The sequence below is a fragment of the Rhinolophus sinicus genome, linkage group LG03 (genome assembly GCF_036562045.2).
Source record: "Rhinolophus sinicus isolate RSC01 linkage group LG03, ASM3656204v1, whole genome shotgun sequence".
Lineage (NCBI taxonomy): Eukaryota > Metazoa > Chordata > Mammalia > Chiroptera > Rhinolophidae > Rhinolophus > Rhinolophus sinicus.
Window position 1 is genome coordinate 142,430,777 of NC_133753.1, and position 13,725 is coordinate 142,444,501.

The 13,725-nt window shown below is 34.0% G+C and overlaps 1 protein-coding gene across 4 annotated transcripts in view; it reads left to right on the top strand.

Moving 5' to 3' along the window:
• Nucleotides 1-13,725, top strand: part of TMEM161B (transmembrane protein 161B) — a 68,203-nt gene that overhangs the window by 51,288 nt on the left and 3,190 nt on the right. For 2 of the 4 annotated variants that reach the window (XM_019734237.2, XM_074328756.1), the window contains exons 6-11: nucleotides 1,834-1,985; nucleotides 2,517-2,577; nucleotides 3,088-3,228; nucleotides 6,053-6,166; nucleotides 10,130-10,304; nucleotides 12,654-12,750. In XM_019734237.2, the coding sequence (XP_019589796.2) occupies nucleotides 1,834-1,985; nucleotides 2,517-2,577; nucleotides 3,088-3,228; nucleotides 6,053-6,166; nucleotides 10,130-10,304; nucleotides 12,654-12,750 (740 nt within the window). The remainder of the gene's footprint in view (nucleotides 1-1,833; nucleotides 1,986-2,516; nucleotides 2,578-3,087; nucleotides 3,229-6,052; nucleotides 6,167-10,129; nucleotides 10,305-12,653; nucleotides 12,751-13,725) is intronic. The other 2 variants (XM_074328758.1, XM_019734238.2) reach the window with 2 other exon arrangements.

The window sequence follows — 13,725 nt, forward strand, 5'->3', positions numbered from 1 at the left end:
TGTATTTTTGTTAATGACGATAAAAACAGCTTGTATACTAAAACCTTTTATGTATTGTTTTGTACTTAGAATATATTATGCCTGCGAAACAGTGTTGTTTTTTATATCATTCTTCAAAAGATTTACTTACCATTACAGTATAGAATTAGTACTATTTCAGCTTACCTAAACTGCTGTGTAAAACATTTCCATGGCAGAATTTCTTCACCGATTGCTTGTGTACCTACTATGCACCGGGCACTTCCTGGTGCTCTAACTACAGCAGTGAACAAAAGAAGAATCCTTGGTATCCTGGAGTTTACATTCTAGTAGAGATTTATTTCCATTTTTAAGTAGAGATTTATTTTCCATTTTTAAGTTGAAAGATACCAAAAAGAGTCATACATTTTTATTACCTTTGGGTTGGCTAACTTAGGGTAGGTACCTGTAGCTAGAGTAGCTGGGACTCTACATTCATATTCAGTATTCTAGGTAGCATCCTAATAATAGATAGTAGGTAATAACTATTTAACCCCTTTTAAATAGGACACCAAAGGACGGCTTCCTTTTAAGGAGTAAGGGTGAAAGTCCTTACTCTTGCCCAGCCATTCCTGAATAGTCTTCTGATTGTGAGAATGTTTGAACTGTTTACTTCTGTCATGGCAGCTCTATTTTTTGTAGGTAACTGCTAAACCACCACATAACTTAGGTGCTGTACTTATGTACAGTTTTGTAGATGTACAGTTTTATAGAGGCAGTATAATAAGTGAACAGAGTCTGGATCCAGACTGCCTAGATTTAAATCCCATCTGACTGTAATGTAGCTGTGTGATCTTGGCAAGTTACTTAGTCTCTGTCCCACACTTTTTAAAAAATCTGTAAAATAGTGATAATAGCTGGCTATGTGAGAATAGAATGAGTTAATTGGTCATGCCTAGTACTTGGCAAATACTAAATGACAGCTGTTATTATTTTCCATACTGGACCTAGAGTTTCTATAAAAATTGCTTTTCTAGATCTTTTTGCCAAGCACCTTATTTTGTTTGGTGGGTTTATACTTTCAAGGAGGACAGTTTGGTATGATGGAAATCTGAGTTCTAATTTGGATCATCCACTGATGTGATCTTTATTTGATCAGTTAGTGGGAGAGAGTTCAGATAAAGTGACCTCTTTAATATTTTCATATACAATTAAAATATTGTAATGTTTTTTAATAGATCAGCATGTCAAACCTTTGGCTACTTTTGAGTACTCAACTGGAACTTGTTTACTCTAGAGTCTTGTTTAATTGTACTGTGAAATAGTGATCCCGGATACTTAGTTTTTCTACCACTGCTTGCCAGTAGCTACCAGTAATTGTCAAATTTTGAGTTATTGAATGATTTACAGATGATTCCTGTGATTTGTGTTTGTGTGTTTAATTCTAAATATAAATACTTGAGAAACATGCCCAATAAAGATAGTTCCCTGATATAACCTCTACCTTGGCTTTTCATGTCACTGAGAACCTATTTCATAAAATCACTGTAATAACCTAGTAGTAAAATTTGAGTCAGAAAAACTAGAAATACGTTCTTCCCTAATTACAGCTTAATGTGTGTATGTGCACCTTTCATTAATTATATTATAAACTTCACTTAGATTTGCTTCGTTTCTATGGCCTGTGTCTTGGGAGACTATTCAGATTTTCATTAGTTTTTCAGTTACTTCCAAAAACCGCCTTGTAGATAAGTATGTTGTAGAATCAAAAGAAATGTAGTCAAATTTTATTGGCGTTCAATTCCTGTAAAGATGGTTGTGTTTAACTCCCACAAAGTTATTTGTGGTTTTTTTCCTGAACTTTTCCTTCTGCAGCAAAGTTCTATTTTCATTAACCACACACTATTTTAAAGTAAAAGATGGTGGTGAAAGATCAGTCTGTGTTACCTTTGGATTTTTTTTCTTCGTGAAAGCAATGGCAGTCTTGATTGTAACAGAAAACTATCTGGAATTTGGACTTGAAACAGGTAATAATTTCATACAACTTTAAAAATCAGTTTTGCTTTATCTAGTGTTAATATTTTTGACTTTGATATTTAAGTAAGTTTTATATCTGATAAGTTTTTAAAATTAGCTGTGAGGTGCATATTCTGTAATGTTCTAAATAATTAACCTTTATTATTATTATTAAGTAAAATCTTTCTTCCTTTTTCCTTTGAGCTGTTTTTTGTTACCTTTACCCAGAAATGTGGCTCCCTCCCCATTTTTCCTTACAGTTAAATAGGTTTCTGTAATGCTCAAGTTTACTCACATAGATAGAGATGCAAATCTTAATGCAAATTTTATGCACACTCATGGAATGTACAAATATCAAAGGGTTGTTTTCAAAGACTTCCTGCAAATAACCAAATTTTATTGCACATGGCTTACTAATTAGCACATGAAAGAACTAAACTAGTCACTTCAAAATTTAAGATGCTCTGTTTTCTAGCATTTTATTTCCAAAAAAAGATCCTGTATTTTACCCATGATAAGAATACTTTTTTTCTCCCCTACAGGGTTTACAAATTTTTCAGACAGCGCAATGCAGTTTCTTGAAAAGCAAGGTTTAGAATCTCAGTAAGTTTTTTAAAATATTAAGCATGATTTTAAATTTAAATTTTTCTATTTTAGTAAAACAGTATTTATTATAAGTAGTTTTTTGTTTTTAATCTGTGAAAAGAGTTCTTTTTCAAGTAGGACTGTCACTTTTAGAAATATTCTTGCTCGTAATTTTTACGTTTGTATAAAGTTAGGATCTTCCATAGAATTGTTATTTGATTTTATTTAATTCATCTACCACCACAGATTAAACTAAATTTATATCTGGGTCATACCAACGTATCAAATTCTGTGTTGAATATATAGGTTGGATTGTTACAAATGTGGCTAAAGAGATGCTTGATTTAGTTTATACTTTGCCAAAATCTGTTATAGATAATTGAATAAGAGCAGTCTTTTTGTAAACATTTGCTTTGTATTACTCTTATTATATTATTGTGGTTTTTAGAGCAATTGATTAGAAAAAAGGAAATTCCTAGAAAGTTACCTTTAAAAATTTATCAGCTGTTTTAAAATTTTTATTTTTAGGGGTCCTGTTTCAAAACTTACTTTCAAATTTTTCCTGGCTATTTTCTGTTCACTCATTGGGGCTTTTTTGACATTTCCTGGATTACGGCTGGCTCAAATGCATCTGGATGCCCTGAATTTGGCAACAGAAAAAATTACACAGTAAGCGGAAAATGTACATAAGCACATGCAGATAAATATATGTTTTCCATCTTAATGAAGGTATATTATTGTAATGAAATCATAAATTATTGTATTGAAAATTAATGAATAACTATTTGATGTCACACTACTTCCTCTTTCTACTATAAGCAAGTTTCTTTTATTCACTTACAAATTTTAAGTCCTGTATTTAAAAAATATAATATCAATTACTAAATTCTTTTATCTGTTAAAATGGAAAAGCCAGTATTTTAGTTCTTTTTAACTCACAGGTCAATTTTATGATATTGTAATCTCTACCACTGGGTCTATGGAAATTTTCTTAAACTAGAACATTTTAATTAAAAATATTTTACATAAATTTATTTAAATAATTTAATACTTTATTTAAAATTTTTTTGAAAGTGAAATCTGTATACGTACAAGATATTTGTAAGACTCTTGTTAAAGTAATACGTTATTTTATTTGGGGATTGCTAATACTGTACAATGTCAAATACCAGATTACTTTTAATTATCAAATTCTATTTTAGTTCTCAAATGGAGAAATATATATATATATATATATATATATATATATCGTTCAAAGTCCATTTAGTATATTCTTTGTGGTCGTCACGTATTATTTTTTTCTTGACGTAGACACCTTGGCAGAATGACAGGTTTATATCTGCAACTCACATTCAGATCCAAATTCTCATCTCATCTTTTGTTTTGCACTATAAGCCCAAGTTGAGAATAGTCCTTTTTGATATGTATTTATAGTCATTAAGTTTGCGTGATCATATTTCCTAACATTTCTGATCTTTAAAACCTCATACTTGATGATTCTCTAGTCTTCTTAACATTCTTATCTCTCTTATGTCATTTTTCTTTATTTTAATTTTGATAGTCTTTTTGGTTTTTTCCCCCTTTTTTTTTTTACATATGCTTTGTGTGTGTGTGTGTGTGTGTGTGTGTGTGTGTGTGTGTGTTATTCTCAACTCCCAGTATACACTCCATCCCTCTTTTTCTCCTCCTTTTACTCAGTATGCTCTTGGCTACATCCTGCCTTTCTCCCATCATTCCTCTCTCTAATGGCTTCCTTTAAAACAAAACCTGGTTCTCCCCCCTCCTCTACATACACACTTCAGTCCTCTAACCCCAGTGTTATGATTTAAATAAGCTGAAAGGGTGGGTGGAGGGGAGCCCTTCTCTAGCTACTGAAACCGCTGTGGGCTGCTCCTTAATACTAGAGTGTTCCCTAGCAACACTGCATCCCTAATACTGCTGCTTTCTTCCCCAGCCTGTGGGGTGAAAGAATCACTATAAAAACACTTAAAACATTTAGTGGTGGTTTGGGGTGGGTGGGGCACATTTTAGCATCCTTTTCAGTAAAACTTGGCTTCTTTCTAAGATTTTTTTTCCCCATTGGGGATTTGGAGTTTTATTTATTTTCAGTTTATTGTAGCCCCCATGTGTTGAAGGACTCAGCCTTGACATAGGGTTTGGGCAAGCTAGTTTTGTTGTGAGAGAAGCATGACTGGCACAAAGAGCAGCATTCTCCTCATCCCCATCGCCAGGCACTGCTGCTTACTTTAATGCCAGAGCTTAGAACCAGAATTCCTTCCACCTGTCCTGTCTGGTGTCCATGGTTTCTTGATCTGGCTCCGTTTCCTCACATAGATTACTATCAATTGCACTGTAGTGATATTTTGATGTGTGTGTGTGTGTGTGTGTGTGTGTGTGTGTGTGTGTGTTTACAACCCTCCAGTTGAGCCCGAAAGTATGGTTGATAATGAAAGCAGTATATGATAGTAAAATAATCTGAAAAATTTGTCTTTTTTCTAAAATAAGAAAAATCCCTACTAGTCATGTTTTTGTAGGGTACAAACTTGAGACAATAGTTAACGGAAATCTTTTGCTGTGTTAGGTATATTGCATTGTTAGAAGTAATGTAAATTTCCTTGGTTTGTTAAGGACATTAATTTCAGGTATATTTATAATCAAGAAGAAACAAGTGAATCATTTATAATTTTAACAATGTCTAATTCAGGGGTGTCCAAACTGCGGCCTGTGGGCCAACTGCGGTCCGCAATCCATTGTTACTTGGCCCGTAGCAAATTCCAAAAATATATTTAGTTTACTTAAATAAACCAGGTGAGGCAATACGTACTTCACCTCGAGTGAGTGGCCCGGCTGTTTGTGTATTTTACCGCATGTGGCCCTTGGTAAAAAACGTTGAAAAAAGTTTGGACACCCCTGGTATAATACAGTGTATGATCATTACATATTGAAGGGTCCCTCAGTGATAAGTTGTTGCAATAAGTTCAACCTGCCATATGCCTTCTAGTATTATGGACCTTGCTAATCACTATCTTTTACTTGTAAAATAAGGAGGCATTTTGTTTCAGCTACACTGAAAAGTGTCAAAAGACTGCATACTGAAAATTCACTGGATTATGTAAAGTTAGAGAATCATTTACCTATGTATTAAATCAGGGAGATGGGGCAGTTTGTTAAAGAACACTAGACTAGAAGGGAACAGATTTAGATTTTAGTGCTAGATCTGCCTCTAACCTATAATATTGACATAAGCAAGTCATTTAAAACTTTCCTGGATCTAAATGTTCACATCTGAAAAATTAAGATAATGAGGTAGTTTTGCAAGGGCTCAAAACAATGTTAAGTGATAGTGATAAATATAAAATAATGTTGACAGTAGTACCTTAAATATAAAATACTGAAAACAGTTTTGCCTTTATTTTGTAAGTTCCCAAGTTTCTGTAGTTTATTACTGTCTTTTGTTTCTGGATTTTTATGTTTATTTCTTACATACTTTCAGAACATTACTTCATATCAACTTCTTGGCACCTTTATTTATGGTTCTGCTCTGGGTAAAACCAATCACCAAAGACTACATTATGAACCCACCATTGGGTAAAGAAAGTGTCCCTTTGTAAGTATGGGTGTTTGAGGGCTAATTTCTGTTTCATTATGAGCTCAAAACTGTTTCCAAAATGTTATATACTGTATTTAAGTTTTTTAAGGAGAATATTAGGACATGTATTTTTAAAACTTAATAGAAATGCTGAAAGATGTGTTATAAAATTGAAACTGCAGGTTATCATTTAATCTTTTGTGATCTTCATTAATGAATCTGAATGATTATTACCCTGCATTAATATTATCTTATACGCATAAGTTTTTTTTGTTTTTTTCACTTAATGTCCACTTGTTACCTGACATTTTCCTATTGTCATTTTGTCTGTTTTTAAGATACTTCGTGCAGTTCTTTTATTTTTTAATTGTGAAAATTATGGAGGAATAAATGAGTATAAATGGAAATTCATATATGAAGCCCCTATAATAGTTATTAACATGTTTGCTTCACCCTTTTTTGGTTTCATTTTTGATGTAGTTTTCTGAGTAAATTAGAGGCATAACATTTTTACTAATTAATACGCACCTCTGTCAAATAAAGGCATATTCCTACATAGCAATATTGTCGTCACACCTATGAAAATTAAAAAATAATGCCTAATATTTTATCTAATATTAGGTCATATTCCCTCAGTTAGACAACTGTATTTTAACAAAAGAAGATGGCAAGGAAACAAACAATTTATTAAAAGGTGTTAATAACTCTACTTGATACGTGAATTCATTACCCTTTTGGAACTATGATGTTAGAGTAATAGAAAAATTCCGATACAACTGTTCAAACCCCAGTTTGAACCACTCTCAGACTCACTAAAATTGTCACTTGAGGGAGATTATTTAAGTTTGCTGAGCCTCTGTTTCCCCATCTGGAAAATGAAAATAATAGTATCTACTTCACAAAGTTATCATTGGAATTAAAGAACACATGTAATGCAACCAGCTGGAAGTAAGTGCTTAATAAATGTTCTTTCACTGCTTTGCCTCATGAAAATTAAAATAAAAAACCTTGACTAGTCATTGACTCCATAGTATGCATTTTATATTATGTATTTCTTTTAGATCCTGGTACAAATTTGTCTTGGAGTATATAATCAGTGATGACCATAACTCTTTTTTTAAGGACTTAATCTTATTGAACTAGGGAAATTTTCATAGAAGTCATAATGTTTTTTCACCACGCAAATAAGCCTTGATGGTAATTTTAATTTGTCAGATTCACTATTTAAAAGTATATCCTAAGGATCTAGGGTTCTAGACAAAAATTTCAGAGAAACTTCTAACTCATGTCTAATGCTGAAAGCATTCCCAGTCCTTTGAAGTTTGGTCATATTACTTAGATTTTATACGCCTGTAATAATATTTTCTGATTTTGTATTTGCCTTAGTTTAGTTAGGAAAACAAGGAAACCAGCATTTATGATATACCCATCGTACACCAGTTATTATGCTAGGTATTGCTACTTCACATATTTTATCACATTCATTCTTGTAATAATTCTATTTGTGATGGCTGTTCTCATCTCATTTTATAGCTGAAATAATGGACTCAGAAATTAAATAATTTGGCTAAGGTTATTCGGTCAGATTTGGTATATATAAAGCATTTGGTGGTTATACCAACATTTATTTCTCACTGTCACCCTAACTAAATTGTGCAAATTAGTAGCAAATACTATGCTTAAAATACTATGCTTAAAAGAAATGGGGATATGGAATTTTCCCCTTGGGTATATATTAAGTTATAGGAACAATTTGGTTGTACATGAAGACCTAGGATCCTCTTACTATAGCTTTGTTTCCTTTGTCCCATCCCCATTTCTGACCTGTTTCATAAGCACTTCAAAATTACAGCTTTTTCTCTGCTCCATCCTATTTTTTATTTGTCAGACCATTACATTAAGTGATTAGACAGAAGTGATTGAATTTTTTTAAAAAATCCAGTCCACGTGGTAGATTGAGAAAGAATGGATGCCAGTCAGTCAAAGAGAATGAGACGAAGAAGAAAACAAGTGACAGGTTTTTCCTGTTACATAGACTGAATGGTTTGTGGAAAGGACTTTATTTGTAGTCAGAAGCAAAATGGTTATAATGCAGTTACAAGCTGGAAATTTATTTAAATCTATCCATGTGTTCTGATTTAGCATCAAAAAAATAAAATGTGAGCGAACAGTCCAGGTGTGCTTGTGACATTGCAAGAAGAAAACAAAAAGACAGCATATACAGTGAAACTTAAGAGTGGCTTCAGAAATTTGTAGAAATGTCTTCTGCCTGTTCTCTACCTATATATTTTATCCCAGCTCAGGGTTTCTCTGAGATACTCCATCAGATCAATTTACCACATCTTTATGAAGCTAGTTAAGTAATCTGAATTAGAAGGTATTCTTGAATGCCTATTATCCTAAATCCTTAACTCCTCATAAACTGAGCAAATATTTTTTTGGTTTACTGCTTTATTCCATTCCCATCATTCTATTATCTCAAAACCTAGATGATAGCTGTCTTCAGCATGCTACCAGTAAAGCCTCCTTGTTGCACAACTCCAGGGACCAATGCTGTCTATAGGCCCCTTGGAAGAGCTCAAGGCTGTGGGTGGCTTTGCTTCTTAACGTACTGTCAGTCTTATATGACTGTCTCCTTGCTGTCATTGTTTATTATAATGGAAATGTAAGTTATGGATAAAAAGTTATGCCTTTATTCTACCTAACCAACAGTTCTTTTCCATTGGAATTTTTATATCCATGTGCACTAATGACCTTGTCAAAGGAAATCAGAGAGCATACACATAATAAAGCCTTTGTTCCATCCCTATTTCTGACCTCTATTTCATAAATAGTTCAAATATAAAACTACACTTTCACATGTTCTTTTCAGCTGCCTCTGTTTCCTATACTATTCTTCAACTTTATTTCCCAAGGCAATGTCTGTATTGTAGTTTTAGTTCCTTTCCTAACTACTTAAAGTTAGACCGAAGAAAGGGTGGTAATGCAACCTGTCTGAGGAAGAAATGTTGTAAGGTGTTTTATCTTTTCCCATTATTTTTTTGTAGCCATCCATTCTATCCTCATGGTCTTAAAATTTTGAAGGAGAGATCCTTGTAAGTTCCAGATCCTATTGTGGCAGGTCACGCCACACATTTCAACAGTCATGTATTAAGTACCTGTTATGTGCTAGAGATGAGACTAGATGCCAAGCATGGTGTAGTCATTATTTTCAAATTACTCACAATATAATCCTTTAGCAAAGCAGAAACCATGGTCCTTTAAAAACATTAAACCCCAAATGACATCAGAAATTAACCTTTGTAAAACCCTTTAAGGAGCCCTTGCCAGTAGTCTAGTTTCTGAAAAAAGTGTCCTGAGGGTACATCTCATCTGGAGTCCTAACCTTAGCCTTGAGCAATTGCTCAGAAACTGAGCCAGCTTCAGCATGTACGTAGCAGGTTAAGTGACTTGTTGAAAAGGAATCGGAGGCATTTGATTTCTTCATAATGTATCAGAATCGTGAGGAACTTAGGCGATTGAAAGATCCTACCCAACTATCTGGATGATTGACAGAACTTTAGCCAGTAATATATGGGTCATTGACTTGAGAGTTTGCTAGGCACTCTCCTGTTACTTCCTTTTTTCTTTTTTGCAATTTCCAGTGTAAGTGCACCCAACTTCTCTTCATTCCACAACCATTTCCCCTCCGCTTCCCCCCGTGGAGGAAGGTAGAGAAGGGTCCCAAGTACTGTTCTACTTTTTTCTTCCAGATATCTGTTACTACTTTACTTTCAGGATGCATTTATCTATCTGGTTCTGTTATACAAGTGAATATATATGGGTATTATATAGGTAAGCCTGTGACATTGGGATACTTTTGTTTACGTCTCCAGCTAATGTAGGTTTCCTACATCTTATATGGTGAACACTCACACATATAACTAGCATGCTGGCATATTTTGATCTTTGAGAGCACCATGTCACCCTTTTGATCTGTAGAATGACAGAAGCTACGTTTGATACCCTGCGACTCTGGTTAATAATCCTGCTGTGTGCTTTGCGATTGGCCATGATGCGTAGTCACCTGCAAGCTTACTTAAACTTAGCCCAGAAATGTGTGCATCAGATGAAGAAAGAAGCAGGGCGAATAAGTACGGTTGAGCTACAGAAAATGGTAAGTTTTAAACTATAGTTAAAATGAAAAATAGCAAATACTGTGTTGCAAGAAAAAAAGAATTTGGTTTCCATTAATAGTCATTTTATTTCATAATATTCTTATTGTAAATAAATGGGACAACTTTAAACAGATACGAAAGAGAACTTGATCTGATTTTGGTGCTAAGTGAATAAAGGGTCTCAATTCCTCTCCTTGCCTTAAGTGTTTTAAGTATCAAAGCTGTGGAATGGCTACTGTTGCTAAAATGGGAGACCCCTAATTAATTTGAAAGACATTACAACATATTGTCCAGCCTGTATGAATTAAAAGGTAGGAAATACCAGTTTCAGTGACTGCATTTATTCCTTTTAACAGTATTCTAAGTATTGAACATGAAACGTAAATATCTAACTTAATGGAGTTTCAAGAGAAGCAAAGTGCTAGGAATCCACTCACTGTTGTAGTGAACTGGACCTGTAACCTGATCATCTCTTTTTAGAGAATTGAAGTTGGATCCCCTGTTTTTGACTCTGATTTATAAGTTAGGAGTGGTTATCAAGATTCAAACAACTTTTTTTCTTTTTTTTTCTTTATGTATTTTTATACTTTCTGTAATTTGAACTCAGTAAATATGTTCATATAGGATGGGGATTTTAATGTTTTTATTTATAAGGGGTTTATGCTCATATATGACTCTGTTGCTATTATTTCATTAAATGTTTTAGGTGTCTGTCATTAGAGGTTTTAGCATTGTGTTTTATATTTGAAATGTAAGTGAATATACGAGGTCTGACAAGTTAGCAAAATTGCTACCATGCGCTTACATCCGCAGCACTGTACAAACAGCTCGGTAAAGTTTCATAACCTTGGTATATCAGTGTCTCATAGCTGTCTTCATGTAGATGTGTGGCCGTGTCTTGCTGAGTGGCATTCATTGTTGTGTGTTTTTGTGTGCTATCGCGAGAATGTCTGGGCTTGAATTAGAGAACGAACAAACATTAAATTTCTTGTTAAACTTGGCAAGAATAGAAGTGAAATCAGGGACATGGTAGTCCAAGTTTATGGGGATAATGCCATGAAGAAAACGGAAGTGTACAAATGGATTAAACATTTTTCTGAGGGGAGAGAACGCGTCCCTAAAGAAGAGAGGTCAGGGCGGCCAGGAACGAGCAGAACTGACGAAAACATTGCAAAAATGCATCCAATTGTGCGTCAAAATCATTGGCTGACTGTAAGAAGCATAGCAGACCAAGTAAACATTGATAGAGAAACAGTTAGGAAAATCTTAATTGACAATCTTGGCATGAGAAAGTTGTGAGCAAAAATGGTCCTGAAGGAGCTCACCAATGAACAAAAGCAAAGGAGAGTAGAAGTTTGCTAAGACCTTTGGAGAGGCAAGATGATGTTTTGGGCTGTGTTATCACTGGTGATGAAATATGGGTGTTCCAATACAGCCCTGAAACAAAGCATCAAAGTGCACAGTGGAAGTCAGCCAATTCTCCACGACCAAAAATGTTCCTTCTATTCAAATTAAGAGTCAAAACAGTGTTGCTAACCTGTTTTGATATCAAAGGGATGATTCATTATGAATTTGTGCCAACTGGACAGTTAACCAAGTTCACTATTCGGAAGTACTGAAAAGGATGCATGAAAAAGTTAGACAACCTGAACTTTTCACCAACAATTCATGGCTCTTGCATCACAACAATGCACTAGCTCACACGGCTCTGTCTATGAGGGAGTTTTTAGCCAGTAAACAAATAACTGTATTGGAACACCCTCCCTACTCACCTGATCTGGCCCCCAATGACTTCTTTCTTTACCCGAGGATAAAGGAACTATTGAAAAGACATTTTGATAACATTCAGGACATCAAGGGTAATACGATGACAGCTGTGTGTTGGCCATTCCAGAAAAAGTATTCCAAAATTGCTTTGAAGGGCAGACTAGGCTCTGGCATAAATGTATGGCTTCCCAAGGGGAGTACTTCTTAAGGTGACCATAGTGATATTCAGCAGTGAGGTTATGTAGTGCTTTTTCTAGGATGAGTTCGTGAACTTAATTGCCAGACCTCGTATACCATTTAAATTTTAGTATTTTCTCCAATTGATGTTCGTCATTTAAGAACTATTTTTAAGAAATTTACTTTAATATTTTCACATTTTAAAAAACTTCTCTTCAAACTGAGCCTTTCTGAAGTCAGTTTAGGGGAATTTAAAATGAAGTGAAAACTTATTACCATTTAGCTTCCTTTTTATGAAAGGATTACTTATCTCTTAAGCAATTGAGTTTGACAATTATATGAAAATTTAATTTATTCATAACATGTCAGCCATATTAGACACTTAAGAATGTTGTTGGTTGCAGGTGGCTCGAGTCTTTTATTACCTTTGTGTCATTGCACTGCAGTATGTGGCACCTCTGGTAATGCTGCTTCACACAACTCTGCTTTTGAAAACACTAGGTAGGCATGCCCTGGCAACTGGGAAACATGTTGTTTTATTTTCTATCTATAATTAATAATGCCTTTTGTTACCTAGAAAGAAGAATGCCTTTTATAATTGTTTCCCTCTTTAAAAGTTTTAAGAGGAAACATGAGAAACTTCTGGCTGTAGAAGTTGGCTCCTCAGCTTGATTTTGAAAACTCAGGCCCATGTTTTTTAAAAGTTATGCTTTACTTATAAGAATTGTTTGCTAAAGGTTAATTTCCAAATTTACTGAGTAACTGGAGTGAGCACTGTTGATCTTATTTTGTGTTATGAAAGGATGATTTAAGATTTTGTTAGTGCCTAACATTTAAATTATTACAAGGTACTTATAAACTTATATGAACTACAGAATCCTTTGGTGAGGTCTGCTTTATAGATAACTTATGTTGAAAGAGTAAAGATTTGTGTGTGGAAGAACCAAGTTCTCCTATAAGTGTTCGCTAAGCTATCAAGTCTTTGTGTGGTTTTATTCAGGAACTATCCATTATTGTATTGATCGTTTCCCTTGGTGCCAGTGGGGAGGGTTAAGGAGCTAAAGGAACTTAAAAGTATTTTTGGGGTGAGTTTAGTAGATACCATAGAGCTAATGTTAGATGTAAATGTCCTTTAGGAATCTATGCAACATAAGGAGTATCTCAATTGTAAATTATGTGATTCATATCCTATCCAACATTGAAAAATATATCATGAAAAAAATTCTGCAAGCTATTAATAGCCTCTCACATTGAAATCATAGTTGATTTCTGAGGAAGAAATTTACTCTGATATTCTAGAGGAAGAAAAGAATTCTAAGTAGAAGTTATTGAATCTGTCCCCGCCACTCAGGAGAATTAGTTGATTCATGTATTATACAAGGAAAAATTGTTTTTATTATTTTGTCCGATTTTATGCAGTTATTAAAAGTAAATTAGACTTGTAGCTTTTATCTGTACTTTTACTGAAGAGGCCAG